An 18824-nucleotide genomic window follows, 5' to 3' on the forward strand; every position below is an offset into this window, starting at 1 on the left:
TTTTACTTTTTTGAAGACTAAATTTTCCAAGATGAGATGTAAAATCATTTCTAAGCCATCACATAAAAGGTCTTTAATATTCATTCTCAAACATTTATTTAGTCCCACCATGTGCCAGGCACTGCATTAGGTGGGTCTTCTAAAATATACTATACAAGGGAATGAAACATAATTTTTGGTTTAAAAAGCCAAATTATGAAAATGTAATATTTATTAGGCACTTATAAGATAAAAGGCACTTGCTAGAGCATCACCTCTGCAAGCTTTACACCTCTGTAAAATGTCTGGTTTGCTCAGTTGATTCTAGCATGATGCTAATGAGAGCCAGGTCAGGAGTTTAATTCTTGACAGCTTTTGTACGAGGAATGTTAATTCTGACCAACCACATCTAAGACCCAATCAGTTAGTTCCCACAATTGAGGGGAGTGTGACTGGTAGGGCTAGTTGTGGCCTGGCGACCACACTGGACCTGTGAGTGGAGATAAAAGGCAGGAAATGGAGCTGTCCAAGGTGGGCTCCCAGAATTCCCACACACCACAGGAAGTACCGATCAGCAAGGATTGGGACATGGGACCTGGGGCTGATAATAAAGCAGAATTTGTTTGGGTCAGGGAGCTTATCACTTCTTCCCTACTTCTGATGTTTCTTTCTGTATGTAGGGAGTTCAGGACACTCCTAACATCTCCCCTTTCACTCTCTGTCCTAGTAGAGGTGTCTTAACTGCCCAGTGAATTTGGGAAAAGTGAACTGGGCTTACTGGCCTCTTTCCTGTAGCTTCTGGGAACTAGCTGCCTCCAAGGCAAGCTTGCAATAGCCCCACAAGGCAGTGACTGAGTGGATCTGTCTGCCTATTCTGGGGGTTGAGAAATAGGAAGATCATTTGCCTACAGATGCAAGCTACCTCCTCCAGGCTGCTCTTTATCAGTAACAAAGGTAGTATTTTGGCACTAATCATGTCTAGAACCAGCTCAGCAAAGCTGGCATTCTATACAAGACACAGGAAACCAAACAGGCACTCTCGCTAGGCAGAACTGCTCCAATATTGTCAGAGCAGACTGCTCTTAAAGCTGCAATGTTCTGGAATATTTTCAGGTGACCCAGAAATTAAAGTTCAGGATCCCTGGAAATCCTTATGTCTATAAGCCACACCTTTAACTTTAGCCAAGAAACGTGTATGTTTCAACAAGTAAAGGGTGAGGGAATCTTCCAAACATTGCCTACAACCATGCTCAGAGCATGTGGCTTAATTTTTAAGCAGCTGCGTTGTTAGGCATGGGACATCAGCAAAGTGGTATGAACATAGAACTGGGTCTGGCCTTTGTTGTCCATTGGGGGAAGGGAGTAAATATTTTTTTTTTCTTTCATCGTTACTTTGCCTCCTCCCTTCTGAGGTAGATTGATGTGGATTATAAAGAAACTTGTCCTCACTTTCTGCAGAAAAGGAGTCTGGTGGAGGGGATCTGAAGATGCCTGCATGAGAGTCAAAACGAGATTTTGAATGGCCTCTGAGTTGGCAGCCAACCTCCTGAAATCATATTGTCTGAAGTCCCTTGGAGTTTCTTTTCTGAGGACAACACGGCAGTCTATTTATTGGTTTCAGTTGCTATGAAGTGACCGTCCTCAGAAGTGAGGCTGTTGCCCTTAGCTACACATTTCTTTGTGGGCATAATCTTGTATCACACAGCACCAAATCAGCAGCTGGGAAAGGCAGAGATCCTGATGAAATATGAATATGATGATGATGAAATATTTTCCTAGCGGTAGCCTCCTTTTATAAGACAAGCTGTGCCTAATTCAGCTTGGAAATGACACATGACCTTTTCAAAGGAAAGGGCCGGCTTTATTTTAACACTGTCCTCTTCCCTCTCAAGTAGGGATTTGCTTTTTTGTTCTGAGATGTGTCAGTTAAAATGATGTCTTCTGAATAATCTCCCTCCTGATCGTCTGCACCTCAGGGTTGTTGGGAGGATTGCAGGGGATGATGTATCGGGTGCACCTGGTAGCCGGTAGGCAGGGCTCATGTAACTACTGGTTCTTGTTGCTTGTTCTCATCTTGGAGAAGGGAAGACTCTGGACCTTGGTGCTTGTCTTCAGATAATGAGTATCTTTGTTTCATTCTCTCCCTCCTCCATGCCACCTCCCCTGCCCCATTCCACAGATTAGATATTTTCATTCAGGGTAATTGTAGAGTACATTTCTACTTTGAATTTCATTTGCTATCTTCTGGTATCTAAGCTCTTTGATCCCACTCCTTTGTTTTATATCTTCCATTTTGAGAAGAATCTTCAAGTTTTTGGTATTTTTTTGCGACAGAGATCCACTGTTAATTTATGCAACTTTCCATTACGCGCCAATAAGATGTTGGGGGAGGGGGTATCTTCATGTGTCTCATACCCAAAATCTATTTGCACTCTTTTGTCTCTTTTTCTTAAGGCAGTTCCAAATGCACCCCATGTGTGCTGACGTTTGAAAAGACTGTAAAATTAAAGCTACGTAATTATGAATACTATGAAAAAGGTTTTGACAACTTTTGGTGGCATTTAATTCAAGTTAAACTCCTCTCATTCAAAATAATAAGCATAATGTTACTTATTATGTAAATGAGGTGGCAAGGCAGATGTTTTTCATCCTGATGCATTCACTGGGGATTAATACATAAAAAACTGAGCAGGAGGGGCCTGTGTTCAACCTGGGAATTTGAATAAGGGTTGAGCAACAGGAAGGATGATTACTCTGGAGCTGCTCTGTTCAATAGGGGAGCCAGTAACCACATGAGGCCATTTAAATATGAATCAATTAAAAGGAAATAAAATTACAATTAAAAGTTTCTCAGCCACATTAGACATAATTCACATGCCCAATAGCCACATGTTGCTTGTGGCTACTTATCAAAGAGCACAGATAGAAAACATTTCTATCACTTCGGGAAACTTATACTGGGCAGTGCCACTAATCAGAGAGCTATGAAAACAGCTGGGCATGCTGTGGATTTCTCTTCTCAACTGGAACTTCATCCATGAGGGGTCTACAAACTTTTAGAAAGGGTGTAGATCCATAAGGAGCCAAGAGATAAAGGGGTAGCAATCAGGTTGCTTCTGTGCTTCTTAAACTTTAAATGGGCAACCACATCACCTGGGGATCTTAAAGTGTAGCTACTGAGCAGGTCTAGGCTGGAGCCTGAGAGTCAGCACTTAGATTTGCCTCCCAAGTGCTGCTGCTGCTGCTGGTATGGGGACCGCACTTGGAGAATCACAGATTTACAGAATTGATTTCCAATCTTGCCTCGTTATCATTATTACTTGGGTAGGTTTAAAAACCACTGATGCCTAGCTCTCACCCCACCCCCAAATTTGACTGAATTAGTCTGGGGGCGGGTGGTCTGGGCATCACAGATTTAAAAAATCCTCAAGTGATCACTCTCCAAGTGATCACCATTTTAGGAACCATTAATGATGATAAAGCAAGTCTGTTAGGCCTGAGGACCTGAAGCACTGGCTGCACCTGGAAGTTTGTTAGAAATGCATATTCTCTGGCCCAGATCCTGTCCCGCTGAGTCATAACCTGCATTTTCAACAGCTTTCCCCAGGTGATACCATGCACCTTCAAGGTGAGAACGACTGTGCTGAATGGCCTTTTAAAGTAATAATTTATTGATCTATGCCAATGTGCTTTAAAGAAATCTTTCAAGTGACAAGTTCTTTTAGTGCCTAAAAATACTGCAGCATATAATTTAGTCCACCTTTATGCCAAATTACTGAGGCTTTATTAGACTGTCAGTGCACAAACTAGGTGGTTTCTGCTTGCATTGTAACAGATAGTATCAATAATCCAGGCAGAGGGGAGATTGTGGACGTTCAAGTCTCAAGCAGAAGCTCAAAAATAACCAAAGCTTTTAAGGAACTAGTTCTACACGTTTGCATAAAATTTATTATTCAAGATAAAATGCTCTTTCGTTTTAGGTGAATGATTACTGGTGTGAGAAAATTGTATACTTCTAATCGACTACCAGAGATACAACATAGTTGTATTCTTAATTTCTGTAACTTCTTATTATGCAACACTGAGATCCTGGAGGGGAGGGCAGGAAGGGACAATAAGATCATAACAAAAAAAAATAAATAAAAAATCTTTTTTCTGCCATTGTGTTTTCCTAATCAGTCTCTCCCAGTAGTATTTTAGGGGAATAGTGCCAAAGACAATTATAATGTAGAAAGGCCAACCATTTGATGTATTTATTAGAGCAGTGCTTCTCAAACTTGCATGTGGTAGGAATCCCATGGGGAACTTGTTAAAATGCACACTATGATACAGTAAGTCTGGGGTGGGACCTGAGACTGCATTTCTAACAATACAGGTGTCGGGATGCTACTGGGCCATTGACCACATTTTGAGTAGCAACGGGTTACTTGGTTCTTTCAGGACACCGTTCGGTAAACTCTCATCTCAATGACTCAAAACATCAAATGGTCTGGTGTAAATAATAAGAAGGGTGATTTGTGTTGAAAGTGCTGACTTGCTAATTTGAATCATCTAAAAGAGAGACATCAAAAGGTCAAAATTATTCATAGATCCATCATTATCAGGAGACTAATCGGGAAATGAAGTCATTTAAGGCAAAAGCAAAATAGTAACACAAATACCTCAGATGACTACTAGGGCAAAATTTTCAAAATGTTGCAAGCTGTCTGCATGCTTGAAGTAGCAATTTACATGCATAATTAGGTGCAATCAACAGTTTTGAAATGTAATATATTTTCTGAGCCCATATTTACTTATGACAGATGCAAAAAAAAAATCTGTGTCCCCAAAAAATAGAAGGGCAGAGAAAGAAAAATATTTGCATTTAACAGTGGGACTCTTTACAAGCACATGCCTAAATTTAGAACAAATTTAGTTGAAGTATTGTATCTTTATTTTGATTTAATCTTCATTTAAGCCTTGAAAGAAGTTCACAAACACATTTGGAAGTGACAAGCATGTAAGAATAATAACTTACCAGTCAGCTGTTCCGAGCTCCTGTTGGACCTGACATGTAATTTTTACTTCTACACTGTGGAAGGAAAATCTGACAAATTCAAAACTTTATTGCACAAAACACCACACTGACTTTCCTCCTGTCTTCAGAAGGGGCTTCATTCTTTAAAGATACAAAATATCTTTTAGAATAATTTATATAAAAAGATTAAGCTAACAATTTCTTCTTCCTAAATCAAGGTCCTCAGATGGGTGCTCAAAGTGAATTTCTATCATCTTACTATTTTCAGCATAACAGGCAGTGATTGTGGTGTGCTCACTGCGCACTAACGCACTCTGCTGAGCACTTTACACCTACAATCTAATTTACTGTTATAAAAATACTATAAAAATTGATTTATTATAATATACTGGGGAGGAAATGGAGAGTAGGCACATAGCTCTCTGTTTTTGGCTGATATATTACTACATAAAGGGTCCTATGTCCTAGAGTGCATTTCAGACTAATGCCAGCTCATTTTATTTTAAATAGGATCCCAACTTGGAAAATGAGCTTGAAGTCTGTTTTTCAGGAATTCTGAAGAAAAAGCGAATGAGGAATTCAGTTCCCAAACTTCTTTGCAAAAGCATGCTCACATTGCAATATCCAGATTGGCTGTCTACACGATTAAATTAAAGTGGCAATTAATTTCTGTCACGTTTATAGGCCGAGTCAGAGATTAAGAGATTGAACTGAAGGATAGGGCCTAATGATGTGTTCTTGTGCAACTGCATCTGTTGAGACAGAGTCTTGATACGGCGAAGTTGTCTTAAGGTAACGCAAAGCAGTCACGAACAATGCAATTTTCTGGTCTCATTAGGTAAGCGTTATCCGTGATACATTATATGCTATGGAAAAAAGGCCACCCTCTGCTAAGAAATGCATGAATAGTTCATTTATCTGCTGATCCATTTGGGGGCATTATGGAACTCAGAGCCCAGAACAATGGGCTCTATTTAATATTAAACAGGTTCTTAATAACCTGCTATTTCTCTCCACAGCTGCTGGAGGGTCCCTCCTGGACGTGCAGAGTTGCAGTCAGCAGTTCCCAAGAAGTTGTAAGCTACTCCCCCAGTACCGAGGGGCGTTCAATCTAGAAGTCGTGCTGATCACCTGACCCCGGTGAGCCCCGATGTAAGAATTCCCAGGACTAGCCTCGTCACCCCCATGTACCTCTCTCTGCAGACGCCGCTCGCCGCCTGGCCGGGGGTCGCCGCGGGCACCTCGGGGGGCCCTGCCCTGCCCTGCCCTGCCCTGCGGAGCCCGCCCCGACCTCCCGCCGCGCCGTCCGCCTCCCGCACCGACCCTCCCCGCCGACCTTGACGCCCGAGCGGGGCGCGCCGCGAGCCTCGCGTCCTCGGGTCCCCGCGGGGCCCCACCCCTTCCCGGGCCGGAGGCGAGGGTAGGTGGGTTCCCCGCGCGGAGCCGCCCGGGCCGCTCCTTCTGCTCTCTCCATCCAGCTCCCCAGCGCGGGGCTGCGCGGCGGCGGCCCCCGGAGGACACACACGCACGCTCCGGAGGGCTGAGCCCGGGACGCGCTCGGCGCGGGGGAGGGCGGGGGGGCGCCCCGGCCCCGGCCCCGGCCCTCCGCCCTCCGCGCGCCCCCGGGTGCAGGTCGGGAGCCCCTCCTTTCCCGGCCCTGCGCGCCGCCGGGGCGAGGCCAAAGGTGAGGGGTCGGCGCTCGGTCAGCGGGCGGGGACCGCAGGGCTCCCAGGCGCCGGCAGCCCCCTCCCCGCCGTTTCGCCCGGCCGTCCTTGCAGTAACTTTGTTCCGAAGGCCGGAGGGGAGGGGAGGCGCCGAGGGGCCCCCGGAGAGGCCGGCGAGCGCCGCGACTCTGGAGGCCCGGCTGGAGAGCAAGTCCCCGGGCGGCCCCGGGGCTGGGCGCGCGGCTGGGAGGCGTCGCCTTCGCCTTCGCCGCCGCCGCCGCCGCCGGGATGCGCTCTGCCTAGCGGGGCTGCCGGGGGCGCCCGAAGGCCGCCGCTCCAAGGACACGCGGCCCCCCGCTCCCCGCGCGCCCCGGCCCAGACGCCGCCGGCGCCCGAGCCGAGCGGGCGAGCGGAGCTGCGGGGAGCGCGGCGAGGGGCGGCAGGAGGGAGGGCGCGCGGGAGGCGGCCCCTCCTCGGCGAGCCATGCGTGCCGCGGGCAGCTGAGGAGCCGCCGGGCGCCGCTGCCAAGTCCCCGCTCCGCTTTTGTCTTGCCCTCCAGTGAATGGGAAGATGGAGATGGATGTTGAGGGAGTTTCTCCGCGCCCGGAGCCCATCCCCCGCTCCCAGGGGGCTGGCGGAGCCTGCCAGGCGCCGCCACAGCCGCCCCAGCCCCAGCCCCAGCCCCAGCCCCAGCCCCAGCCGCCGCCGCCGCCGCCGCCGCCGCCGCCGGCTCAGGATGAAGCGCCCGGCGGGAGTGCGGGCGCGGAGGACAGCGACGATCCCGACGCGAGACCCGGCAGCGCGAGAGGCGAGAGCAAGGTAGGTGCACAGTGTTGGAGCTGTGACACCTTTTGAACAGAACCGAGCATCTCTGGTAGTGGCTGTCACTTGAACCCCTCCGCTCCCCCCACCCCTTCCCCGGTTTGTGCGGTGCTGGGGGTTGCAGATGTGGAGAGGGCGTGAGGCTGGGGAGGGCCGTCGCCGGGAGAGAGTGACTTTCCGAACTGGAAGGCGCGCGCGCGCGTGTCTGTGTGTGTGTGTGTGTGTGTGTGTGTGTGCGCGTGTGCGTGTGCGTGCAGGAGGCTGTCCTGGTTTCCGTGTTCAGAGGTGTGTGCCCAGAAAAGTCTTCTGGTACATGCGATGTGGTGCCCAGGGTAGAGCACAGCGTCCCCGGAGAGCCGTGCTCACAGACCTTTGCCTGTGCACACCACAGTGGAACCAAGGCTTATTCAGATGATGTAGGTCAAGGGGAAGCGTGTCTCCAGGAGCTCCCAAGTGGCTTCTGAGACTCCTTGGAGGGAGGTGACATCGACCTTAAGATGGCAACAATGGGAGCAAAGTTTGGCTCATTTGCAGAACGGGGAGCGCTGCCTAACCCAGCTCTAAACTCGAGGTCCTCCTCCTCCTCCTCCTCCTCCTCCTCCTCCTCCTCCTCCTCCTCCTCCTCCTCCTCCTCCTCCTCCTCCTCGGCGGGCACCCTGCTAGCTAGGAGGGCAAGGGACCAGGTGCCTGGCAGCAGATGAGCCCTGGAAATCTTTTGCAGCCCTGCTGTGTCATTGTAGACCAGGGGATAGCTACTTCTTACTGTGGAGAGGAGAGTTCTTCAGGTAATTGGATTCCAGTAAGAGATTGCTCAAATGCCATCATTCTCTGGTGCTGTTTCTTCTGTTGAGAAAATTGTAAAGGAAAGGAAACGGCATAGAAAATACTGCCTTGGTAATATTTTGAGAGTGTATTTATTACAGCTTGGTCTCTGAGCACAGTCTTTTTCCATTCACGCCTGGAGTTCCGTTTTGTGGAAGCTGGTGTGGTGTTCAGGTGTATCTGTGTGAAGTGTGCACATGTATTTGTTAATGCATTTTTGAAACTGCTAATCGTGGGGAAAAGTTGGTGTAACAGAGCAGGATACCAAAGAAGGGTCAGTCAATATACTTTCTCAGTTTTGATCACTTAAGAAAATAGCCACCTCGCCTGCTTAGAGGAGGATTGCATGGCACCGAGCGCTCCTCCTCGGAGATTTTGCCTTGGTTTCTGTTGGACCTTCCTGAAGGTACTAGTGGATTAGACAAATAATACCCGAAACACATGGGGATCACGTTGAGGGTTGCTGTTCTGTATTTGGAGACAGGCTCACTTAACAAGTTGGTATTTGCAAATGTTCAGAATTGTTTTGAATTTTGAAACTGAGGTAAGGATTGGCATTGTTGTTTATCTACCCAAATCAATATTGTGATTTAAAGGGCAGTCTACCACGGAACGGGAATTTGAACACACACTAACGGAACCGGGGTGCCTTACAAATGCACACAAGATTTACATTGTAAAAACTATGATGAATTTTAATATTCTGATACCCTCAGCTTTCCAGTTGCTCTTGATTTCATGAATATTTAATTCTGTCATGACTGCGTATTTACTACTTTAAATGACTGTGTGCGCTCAGTTATATGAAATAACCATAACCGAGTATGATATTACTTAATCCAACTTTAAGTGTCTTTTGCAGAATAGGTGGGAATAATTAAAATATACAACCAGTGCTGCTATTTCCATATTGTTGGTTCATGTGCCCTGAGCATGAGAAATTCCTGCCATCAGCAAAAATCTGTGCTTATTTGTTTCCCTTTGATGCACCATGCAGACTGTCTAATGTTCTACCGGTTGTGAGGAATAAGGAAGGCAATGCACTACAAAATTACAGCAGGTGAAGACAGGCCTGAAAGCGGGTTGATTACATATCGTTAATTAGCATGTTCAGATAATTGAGTATTCCACTGATGTGATTTGCTTTCCGTTTGTCTGCAATTTCTTGAGGTGGAAACAAAATACTACTTTTTTTCCCCTCCAGGTGTTTGCCTTAAAAAATCATGTTGAATCCTCCTCTTAAGCCAGAAATCAGCTGTGTTAACCCTTTGTTTGCCTCTGCTACTGGCTCTTCTGAGTTTGAGGACAGTTGCTGTGTTTCAGACTTTAATAACTCTTTTTGTCTTTCATGGATACTAAGGCAAGTCATAAATTGATTTTTCGTGGCAAATCCTGGTTTCATTAGCGGGAGTGGGCTTTTGGGTGTCTGACCAAATTATTCTACTAAAATATAAATGGAAGACAAAGTGGGATAAAGTGGTATGTGGTTTTACCAAGCTGTTTGGGGTGAAGCGAGGCTATTATTGTGATAGGATTTAAACACAATAATGTACAGTTGTAATGAAGTGGACTTGTATTTTCACTCATGAAAGTAATGAAATACGAAATTTGAATACTCTTTTATCTTAAATCTTCCTCCAAGGAAGGGTACTGTAAATAGGATGTCAATGGATATGACTCCCCTCCCCATCAAATAAGGTATCCAGGGAGCAATGGCATTTTTTTTTTTTTTCAGATTCTGATTTGGGGGCCATGATTTTTTTTTTGTCATGAATTTACCCCAGTTGTCTTATTGGAAAGGAAATCAGAGCTTAGTGCCAGATCAGCTTGTCTCCTCAATTGCAGGTGCATGGTTATACGTTCTCAGAAAGTCTCTGAAATAAGAGGAAAGGTTAGAAAACTGGATCAGTCAAAGGATTTTTTACACCAGAGTTTCATGATGTGACTGGCACTTTCTGTTCCTAGAATAACAATGCCTGATTCCTCTCTACCAACTACTCTTTGGAGAAATGTTAAAGCAGCTACACACTATATACGCTTTGATTCCATGAATTGGCGTCGACCCTAAATCGACCATTTATTCCTCCTCTGTGCTTGCAGGCAGGTTTATATTAAACCTTCACAAAAAACCAGTTTCCTCTCCTTGCAATGACATCCAAAGACAAAGTGGTCCCCCCTTTGGGGACCTAGAGATATTTCCTCACCCATTATCTCAAGCACTTCTTTCTCGTGTCAGAAAAGAGTTTCTCTAATCTGAACAGAACCTTTTTCTTCTGGCCTTGCAGATGCATGGTCATGCCCTTAAGTAAGAGACCTTCCTGTCCTCGAAAGAGTTCTCCTCCCTGGATTTGATCATCCTCAAAACTTTCTTGCAGAGTTCTCTGCAGGCCTTAGATATTTCATTTTTTTAGTGCCATTTAAAACTCTTTTGAAATGCTTTGTTTATGCTGAATAACTCCTGGATAAATATTTCTGAAACTTTCTTTGGAAAAGTTAAAGTTCCTTATGTTGAGGACCAGCACCCAGTAACTCACTCCATCTGTGCTATCTAGCTACTTATACAAATGTGTAAATTCTTCCCTTGATCCCAGATGAGTGATGTAAATGATTCTTTCTGGTCTCCTGTAGCTTCATCTTGTTCATGTGTTCTCCCCTTTTCTTCCCCCCTCTTTCCTCCCCCTTCAACACATACATGTGTACACCCCCCCCACACACACACCATTTACTGTGAAATGTATGTTCATGGCCCACGTGTGAGGTCTCATGACCAAGCTTTCCTCTTTGTTCAGTTCTCATTAAAGCCTTGATTTGAAAAATACATCTTCTTGTGGTTTTGGACCAGAGAGACTCTGTGCGCTGTTGCTACCAGTGATACTTCACTGATGAATGTGACTCAAGATTCTCATTTCAACTGCTTTTCATCAGTGACACTGTCCTAAGTCATCAGTCTTATGGAGGTTGCTGCAGGGAATCTCTTACCCAGCCTGTCAAGACATTTTTAAAATCCTTTAATTTTGAAATAACTTTAGATCTATAAAAGAGTTGCAAACATAAGACAGAGTTCCCATAAACTCTTTACCGAGACTCCTCTACTGTTAACATCCTTCTTAATCATGCTACGTATATCACAATGAAGAAATTAACTCTGGCACAGTACTATTAGCTCAACTTGTCCAGTCAACATTTAGTGAGCGAATTTGTAAACATATTGAGGTTTTTCATTTTATCCTTCTAGGATTTAAGACTTTCTTACACCTGAAAGGTCTTTGAGAGAGTATTTAAGAGCCAAATTTAATTGGCATTAACTATCCCCCCTTTTTTTCTGCTGGGTAGGAGCAGCTTGTGAAGTACAAAGGTTGAGGTCCCAGGGGATCTGCATCCTGCTGCAGTGAGCCCTAGGGGAATTACAACTTTGGCAAAGCTCTTGAGTGCTGTTAACTTATGGGGAGTGATAGTCTTCTTTTTTTATTTTATCCTGAAAAACATTCCTGCGCCAGGTAAGATAGGGTTTGTCAGTACACAGAGGACAGCAAAGTCTCAAGTGGCAAGTAGAGGAGAAAAGGCAATTGATAAAATCAAGACAGTTCACTTTGATGCCTAACCCCTTGGGTGTTTGTTTCTGGCATGAAAAATAATGGAAGCCCTTTCATTTTTGTATTACATTAGCCAGGTGAACTCTGATTTCCAGCACAGAAGCAGAAACTTGTCCACATTAGGCACCATGTCATTGTGATTAAGAGCGTTGGCTTTCTGATTAAGAGTGAAATCAGAAAGACCTGCATTTGCTGCTGGCTCTGTCTTTCACTTGGTCTTAACCTCAGTAAGACCTTGACCTTTCCAAACATCAGTATTTTCATCTGTAAAATAGGAATAATAATTATTATTATACATCTTGAACAAGATAAGCTATATACAGTTTATTATCCAATGCTTCATACGTACTGACTGCTCAGCAATTGTTAATAATTGTGATTATTATTACTACCCTTGTGTCAGGGTTCTGAAAAGGAGAATGAGTTGGGGCTCTACGTTCACCTAGAATTTTCAGTTTCCCAGAGGTTTGTGGGGCTGGAAATGCTACAGACACACTATTCACCAGTCAGGCCAAGTTGGTGCTCATTGACCTGATTCTGTTCTGTGGGCCTTGAGGTATTTTTCTGGTGGGCAGGAGTTTAGGAAAGAGTTACCCTTTATCTTTTTTTTTTTTTTTTTTTAGATTTTATTTATTTATTCATGAGAGACACACACAGAAAGAGAGAGAGAGAGAGAGAGGCAGAGACACAGGCAGAGGGAGAAGCAGGCTCCATGCAGGGAGCCCGATGTGGGACTCCATCCCCGGTCTCCAGACTCAGGCCCTGGGCTGAAGGTGGCGCTAAACCGCTGAGCCATCGGGGCTGCCCTACCCTTTATCTTGACTTATCAACAGACCTCTCCTCTCAGGGAAGCCAAGGAGGACCAGGTCAGAAGACCCCTGCATTCCAGTCCAAGACCCAGGGGTACATGCAACAATAAGAGAATATAATAAATAATATAATAAAGCAAATGCATAGCCCTGTTTTTATACACTATATTTATGGCTTCTTGGGAGAAGTAGGTGGCACATTTTAAGACTTAAAAAAATGTTTGAACTAAAAAGTTGTTCCTTTCGGGTTCTTTGTTTGCAAGCAATAGAATCTGACTTTAATTTGAGCAAAAGGGTATCATTGTGAGGTCATAAGGTAATCGCAGAATCAAAGGAGAAATGATAAAACTGGTTTTGAGAAACACTGAAGCCAGGCGATCTCAGAAGATCTAAGTCGCAGAGAGTGAGGAACCATCTCCCAAGGATACTGACACAAGAAGAATAAATTCCAGCCAGCTTTTTGACTTTCTGTCACTCTGCTCAGGAGCCAAAGTCCAGGGCAAGGTTATCTAATGGACTTTGCTTGGATCAGATACCTGCCTTTTGGTCAGGGAAGAGTGGGCATTACATCGAAGGTTCTTGAAAATTGTATTCTTTGGAAGGAGTATAGTCCCTGAGGAGGAAAATCAAGGTGCTGTTAGAAGATCAAGGGGGAATGGATACCAGGGGCAAAACAATTGGTGTAACTCCTCTTCTAGAGAGGTACAGGATGGGAGGGGCTAGAGGGGGATGGAGAGGGAAGCCAAAAGGAAAGGAGAGAAAAGAAAAGAAAAGAGAGAAATAGAGGCAAAGAGAAAAGGTTAGAATCAGACAAATGCACTTAAACAAGAACCTGAAATATTTTTTTTTAGCATTAATTTCCTACCATTTGAAAAGAAAGAAAACAGAGGAAAATTGAGTCTTCTATTGCTTATGTACAGGCTAGGTTTCCCACTTATAAAATGAAATCAGTGATGTGTTTCACATCTGCTGAACAGACTCAGGACGAATGTGATTGGGCTCTGATATTTTAAAACTGAGATCTTCCATGGAACTGCTGCCCATTAGAATGAATGAAATGCATTAACATTTTTTTTTTTTTTTTGGTCCACTCCTGAATTAAAGCAAGTTGGTTTTCTGCTCAAAGCCCTAAAGCATTTTCTTTGACTTTTGAATCCACATGTCAGTACATTCCTGTGCTTACATTTGGACCTTACATACTATGGAGAGAGTCCTGCAGGAGGAGGCCGACAGTATATTCCTCATTTTGGATGGCACATGTTGGGGGCGAGCTGTTCCTTCCTGAGCACACACCCTTCCAGCGCCATGCCCGGCACATAGTGGGCACTTATTAATAGCAGTTGATATTGAATACTGACTTGATGTGTCTGTCCACACTCATTATATACCCTCTAGATGCTGAGATCACAGACTTGAAAGAGAAACCCACAGTTTCATGGGGGAGACACACTTATACACGGATCATGATTCTGTAGGATGGGAGGACCATCAGAGAGATGAGAACACAAGGCAAATTCTTTGCAAGTGGGGCCACTTAACACATTTTTTTAAAAAGTGAAGTGTTGACCTAGCAAGCATTAGAAGTAACCAAATGAAATGAGACTGGGTAATATAGAGACACTAATAAACGACTCCTGTTTCTGAGTTTGCTGCTGTAATAACCAATGGTGCGAGTCAGGTCGCATTCACAATGCCAGTGGCAGGGCCTGCCCTGTCCATCTGTCCACACTTCCCCCTCCACCCATTTCACAGGATTGCATCCCCTCCCCAGGTTTGATCCCTTGTATTTTACCCTCTGTTTTCTCTTTAAGGTGAGATTTCCTGGCATAATTTACAAGTAGTAAAATTCACCCTTCTGAAGTGTACAGTTCAGTAAATTTTGACAGTTGTATATGCCTGTGTAGCCACTACCCAAACAGGATGTGGAATATTTCTGTCAGCTCCAAAGACTTCTCTTGTGGCCCCCTGCAGACAGTTCCCTCACCCTACTCCAGCCTTTTCCAAAATTGCATATAAATGAAGTCAAATAGCATATAGTCCTTTGCATCTGACTTCTTTTGCTGAACAAAATATATTTGGTATTCACTCATTTTGATGTTTGCATCAGTAGGTTCTCTTCTCTCTCTCTCTCTCTCTTTTTTTTTTTTTTTTTTTTTTTTTTTTTTTTTTTTTTACCGAATAGTATTTCATTGTGTGGAATACCACATATTGTTTGCCCATTTATCCGTTGATGGGCATTTGGGTAGTACTGTGTTTGACTTTAATTAAGAAACATTTTTTTTGTGGACATACATTTTTATTTGTCTTGGGTAAACTCCTAGGACTGGGACTGCTGGGTCATATTATAAGTATATTTAACTTTCTAAGAAGCTACCAGTCTGTTTTCAAATATAGCTTGTTCCAAATGTACTGATCCAGCATGCATTTCTACCATCCATGCTTGAGAAGTCCAGTTGCTCCACAACATTGTCAACACTTGGTATTGTCAATATTTTTAATTTCATTCATCCTAGTAGGTATGTAGTAATGTCTTGTTGTGGCTTTAATTTTTATTGTCTTATTAACAAATACTGTTGAATATGTTTTTTATGGCCTCTTTGCCATCTGTATTTTTCTTTGGTGAAAAGTCTATTCAAATCTTTAGTGTTTTTTTTTTTTTAAATGGGTTATTTGTGTTTTTATTATTGATACAACCTATTATTTTCACATAGGTTTATGTTTCAGAAAACCTAGTGGAAGTTTGAGGAGATTACAAAGAAGAGTTATTTTGGGTTTCCTTTCTTGGGGGTTGTTGGTGAACCAACATTTATGGAGTGATTTTCATGTGCCAGTCATAGAGCAAGGTGGATTCACTTTGGGTGATCTCATTTTATGCTCCACAGTAATCCTGCAAAATGACTGCTATTAGCTCTAAGATCACAGAGCTTGTACATGTCAGAGAAGAATTTAAATTTAAGTCTGTTGGACTCTTACTCTTTCTGCTTCATCAGGTGTGACTCCACACCTGCTGAAGTCCTGACGTGGCCTGTTCTCCACAACTTACTGGTTACTTTCCCAGCCCAGACTGCTTTCTCTGCTCTGGGTGTTTTAAAAGCAGCCCTTAGGTGAAATAACACTGCTGGCATTGACATGCAAATCAGGACATTGAGCTTAAGGCAAGAGAGTTCTCCCAGTTTTATTTTGGTCCTGAAAAAAAAAAATCCTCTCCACTTCAAAAGGTAGAAAGGTGAGAATTCTCCAGAGAAGTAGAAGGTTTGAGGTATTCATTTACATTTTAGTACCCAAGGATGTCCATCTCTCTAGCTCACTTGTGTGCTCTGGTTACCCAGAGGGCTGGGGTGGGACTGACCCCCTGGGAATCAGATCTCAGTTCAAACTCCAGGTTTGGTCCTGCAGGCCCTGAGGACTTTGGACAAACCACGTGAACACTGATTTGAATTCTCTTATCGGTTAAGGTGATGGATAAGGGTAAGTTCCCTTTACCGCACTTGAGTATTAGGAGTGACCAGGTCCTCTGTCCCTGGAAACCCTGGGTCCCAGATAAACCAGGACAGTTGGTCATCCTGATTACAGGATACATTTAAAGCACAGGGATCATTGCAGACTCTCAGGATATGAGAGCTGTCACTGTTGAAAGTGCTTTGGGGCATTCAATCCGGGAGTCTGAAAATGACTCATTGTATTTCAGAACTAATAAGGCCCTGTGAATGATTCCAGGTTCTCCAAATTGACTTAAAAAATAGTTCAAAACAAGACTTTGCATTTGAATTGGATGAATACCATTACTTTTCTGAATAAGTGGCTGTAGAACTTTCTAAAGCAGCTCCTTATGGCCTCCAACCATGAAGTATGTTTTAGGAAGATGCTGAGATTTCCCTGGTTGGAGAAGGTTCATCAGGGGAGTGCCCTCACTGACAGGACAAAATTCACCTTGATAAATAATTTTTTAAAAATTGCATGGTTGCGGGGTACCTAGGTAGCTCAGTCAATTAAGCATCTGACTCTTAATTTCTGCTCAGGTCTTGATCTCAAGAGTTCTGAGGTTGAGCTCTGTGTTGGGGGGTGTGGAGCCTGATTAATGTTCTCTCCCTCTGCTCCTCCTCCTGTCCCCACCTTCTACTCCCTACTCGCTCTCTCTTTCTCTTTCACTCTCTTTAAAGTTTTTTTTTTTTTTTTTCTTTTTAAATTGCATGGTTGAAAAATCCTCGAGGAAGACACAGGTAGTAACTTCTTTTTGACCATAGCGACTTCTTTCTAGATATGTCTCCTGAGGCAGGGGAAACAAAAGCAAAAAATAAACTACTGGGCTACATTAAAATAAAAACCTTATGCATAGCAAAGGAAACAATCAACCAAACTCAAGGGCAACCCGTGGAATGGGAGAAGATATTTGCAAATGACATATCTAATAAAAAGGTTAGGATCCACAGAATACAAAGAATTTAAAAAACTCAACACCCTCAAAATGAATAATCTGATTAGAAAATGAGAAGACATGAATAGACATTTTCCCAAAGAAGATATCCAGATGGCCAACAGACATGTGAAAAGATGCTCAACATCACTGATCATCAGGGAAATGCAAATCAAAACTATAGTGAGATATCCCCTCACACCTGTCAGAGTGGCTAAAATCAGAAACACAAGAAACAGCAGGTGCTGGTGAGGATGTGAAGAAAGGGGAGCCCTCTTACAGTGTTGGTGGGAATGCAAACTGGTGCAGCCACTCTGGAAAACAGCATGGAGTTTCCTCAAAAAGTTAAAAATATAACTACCTTACAATCTAGCAATCACTTTACTATGTATTTACCCAAAGAATACAAAAATATTGATTCAAAGAGATATATGCACCCCAGAGTTCATAGCAGCATTACCAATAATAGTGAAATTATGGAAACATCCCAGGTGTCCACCAGTTGACAAATGCTAAATATTCAATGGAATATTACTTAGTCATAAAAAGGATGACATCTTGGCCATTTACAACAACATGAATGTGGCTAGAGAGCATTTTTAAAAAGATTTATTTATTTATTTTGATGAGGGGCAGGAGGGGCAGAGGGAGAGGGAGAGAGAAGCCTCAGGTAGACTCCCCACTGAGTGTGGAGCCTGATGTGGGCTTGATCCCAGGACCCTGAGATCACGACCTGAGCCAAAGTCAAGAGTAGGATGCTTAACTGACTGAGCCACCCAGGTGCCTTGGAGCTAGAGAGTATTATGCTAAGTGAAATAAGTCTGCCAAAGAAAGACAAATACCATATGATTTCACTGATAAGTGGAATTTAAGAAACAAAATGAGCAAATGGAAAAAGAGAGGCAAACCAAGAAAAAGACTCTTAGCTATAGAGAAGAAATTGATGTTTACCAGAAGGGGTAGGGATGGATGAGTGAGGGGGTATGTTAAATAGGTGATGAGCATTCAGAAGTACACTTGTGATGAGCACCAGGTTGTATGGATGTGTTGAATCACTGTGTTGTACAACTGAAACTAATATTTCATTTTAACTGGAATTTAAATAAAAACTTTGAAAAATGTCAAAAAATTGCATGGTTAGTGGGGTTGGTGTCACTAAGGATCAGACTCAGTATTTTTTCACGGGGCCTTTGGTTGGAAAGACACTGTTCTTGTATGGAAGGTAGTGGGACTTGGTGCTGTGACTTTGAATCCAGTTCTGCCCCATTCTTACTGAAATCTTGCACAAGTCACATTTTTTTTTGAGTGTTATCAACTACGAAATGGGAATAATATTTTTAACTTTCTAAGAACTGTCTAGATTGGAAACAAGTTCAGTAGTACATGAGCAAAGTCTTCTGTGAACTCTTACATAAGTCTGAGTGTGTGTCTGTGTTTTGCTGGATATGAGTCTTTCCTCCCCCCCACCCCCATGGTTTTCTGTGACCTTATTTAAGAAATTCAACAAAAGAGTGTATCATTTGGTTAAAAGTGCTGGAATATAGGGTCCATAGGTGCATGTGGTCATTCTTGGGAAGGATGTCTTCAGATGATACTGGGTGGCTTCAGGTGTCTGGGAGGTCCAAGGGGCCAAATCTGGGCTGTGGTACTCAGAACATCACCAGCTGACTTGGACAGCTTGCTGTCCTGCCGTTCTGCCTTGCT

At 43.8% G+C, this 18824-nt stretch overlaps 1 protein-coding gene and 1 long non-coding RNA gene across 10 annotated transcripts in view; both read left to right on the plus strand.

The window, feature by feature from the left end:
- The first annotated feature begins 6013 nt into the window (after nt 1–6013).
- The window catches only part of RBMS3 (RNA binding motif single stranded interacting protein 3), a 1278684-nt gene continuing 1265873 nt past the window's right edge, over nt 6014–18824 (plus strand). For 2 of the 9 annotated variants that reach the window (XM_077865509.1, XM_077865513.1), the window contains exon 1: nt 6974–7479. In XM_077865509.1, coding sequence (XP_077721635.1) covers nt 7231–7479 — 249 coding nt within the window. In that variant the 5' untranslated portion in view covers nt 6974–7230. Of the gene's footprint in view, nt 6137–6426; nt 6681–6971; nt 7480–18824 lie in introns of those variants that run through there. The other 7 variants (XM_077865504.1, XM_077865505.1, XM_077865510.1 and 4 more) reach the window with 7 other exon arrangements.
- LOC144294017 (uncharacterized) overlaps nt 8124–18824 on the plus strand; it is a 157574-nt gene continuing 146873 nt past the window's right edge. The window contains exon 1 of the long non-coding RNA XR_013361401.1: nt 8124–8267. This is a non-coding gene — a long non-coding RNA (uncharacterized LOC144294017). The remainder of the gene's footprint in view (nt 8268–18824) is intronic.

This window comes from Canis aureus, chromosome 22 (assembly GCF_053574225.1).
Source record: "Canis aureus isolate CA01 chromosome 22, VMU_Caureus_v.1.0, whole genome shotgun sequence".
NCBI classification, from domain to species: domain Eukaryota; kingdom Metazoa; phylum Chordata; class Mammalia; order Carnivora; family Canidae; genus Canis; species Canis aureus.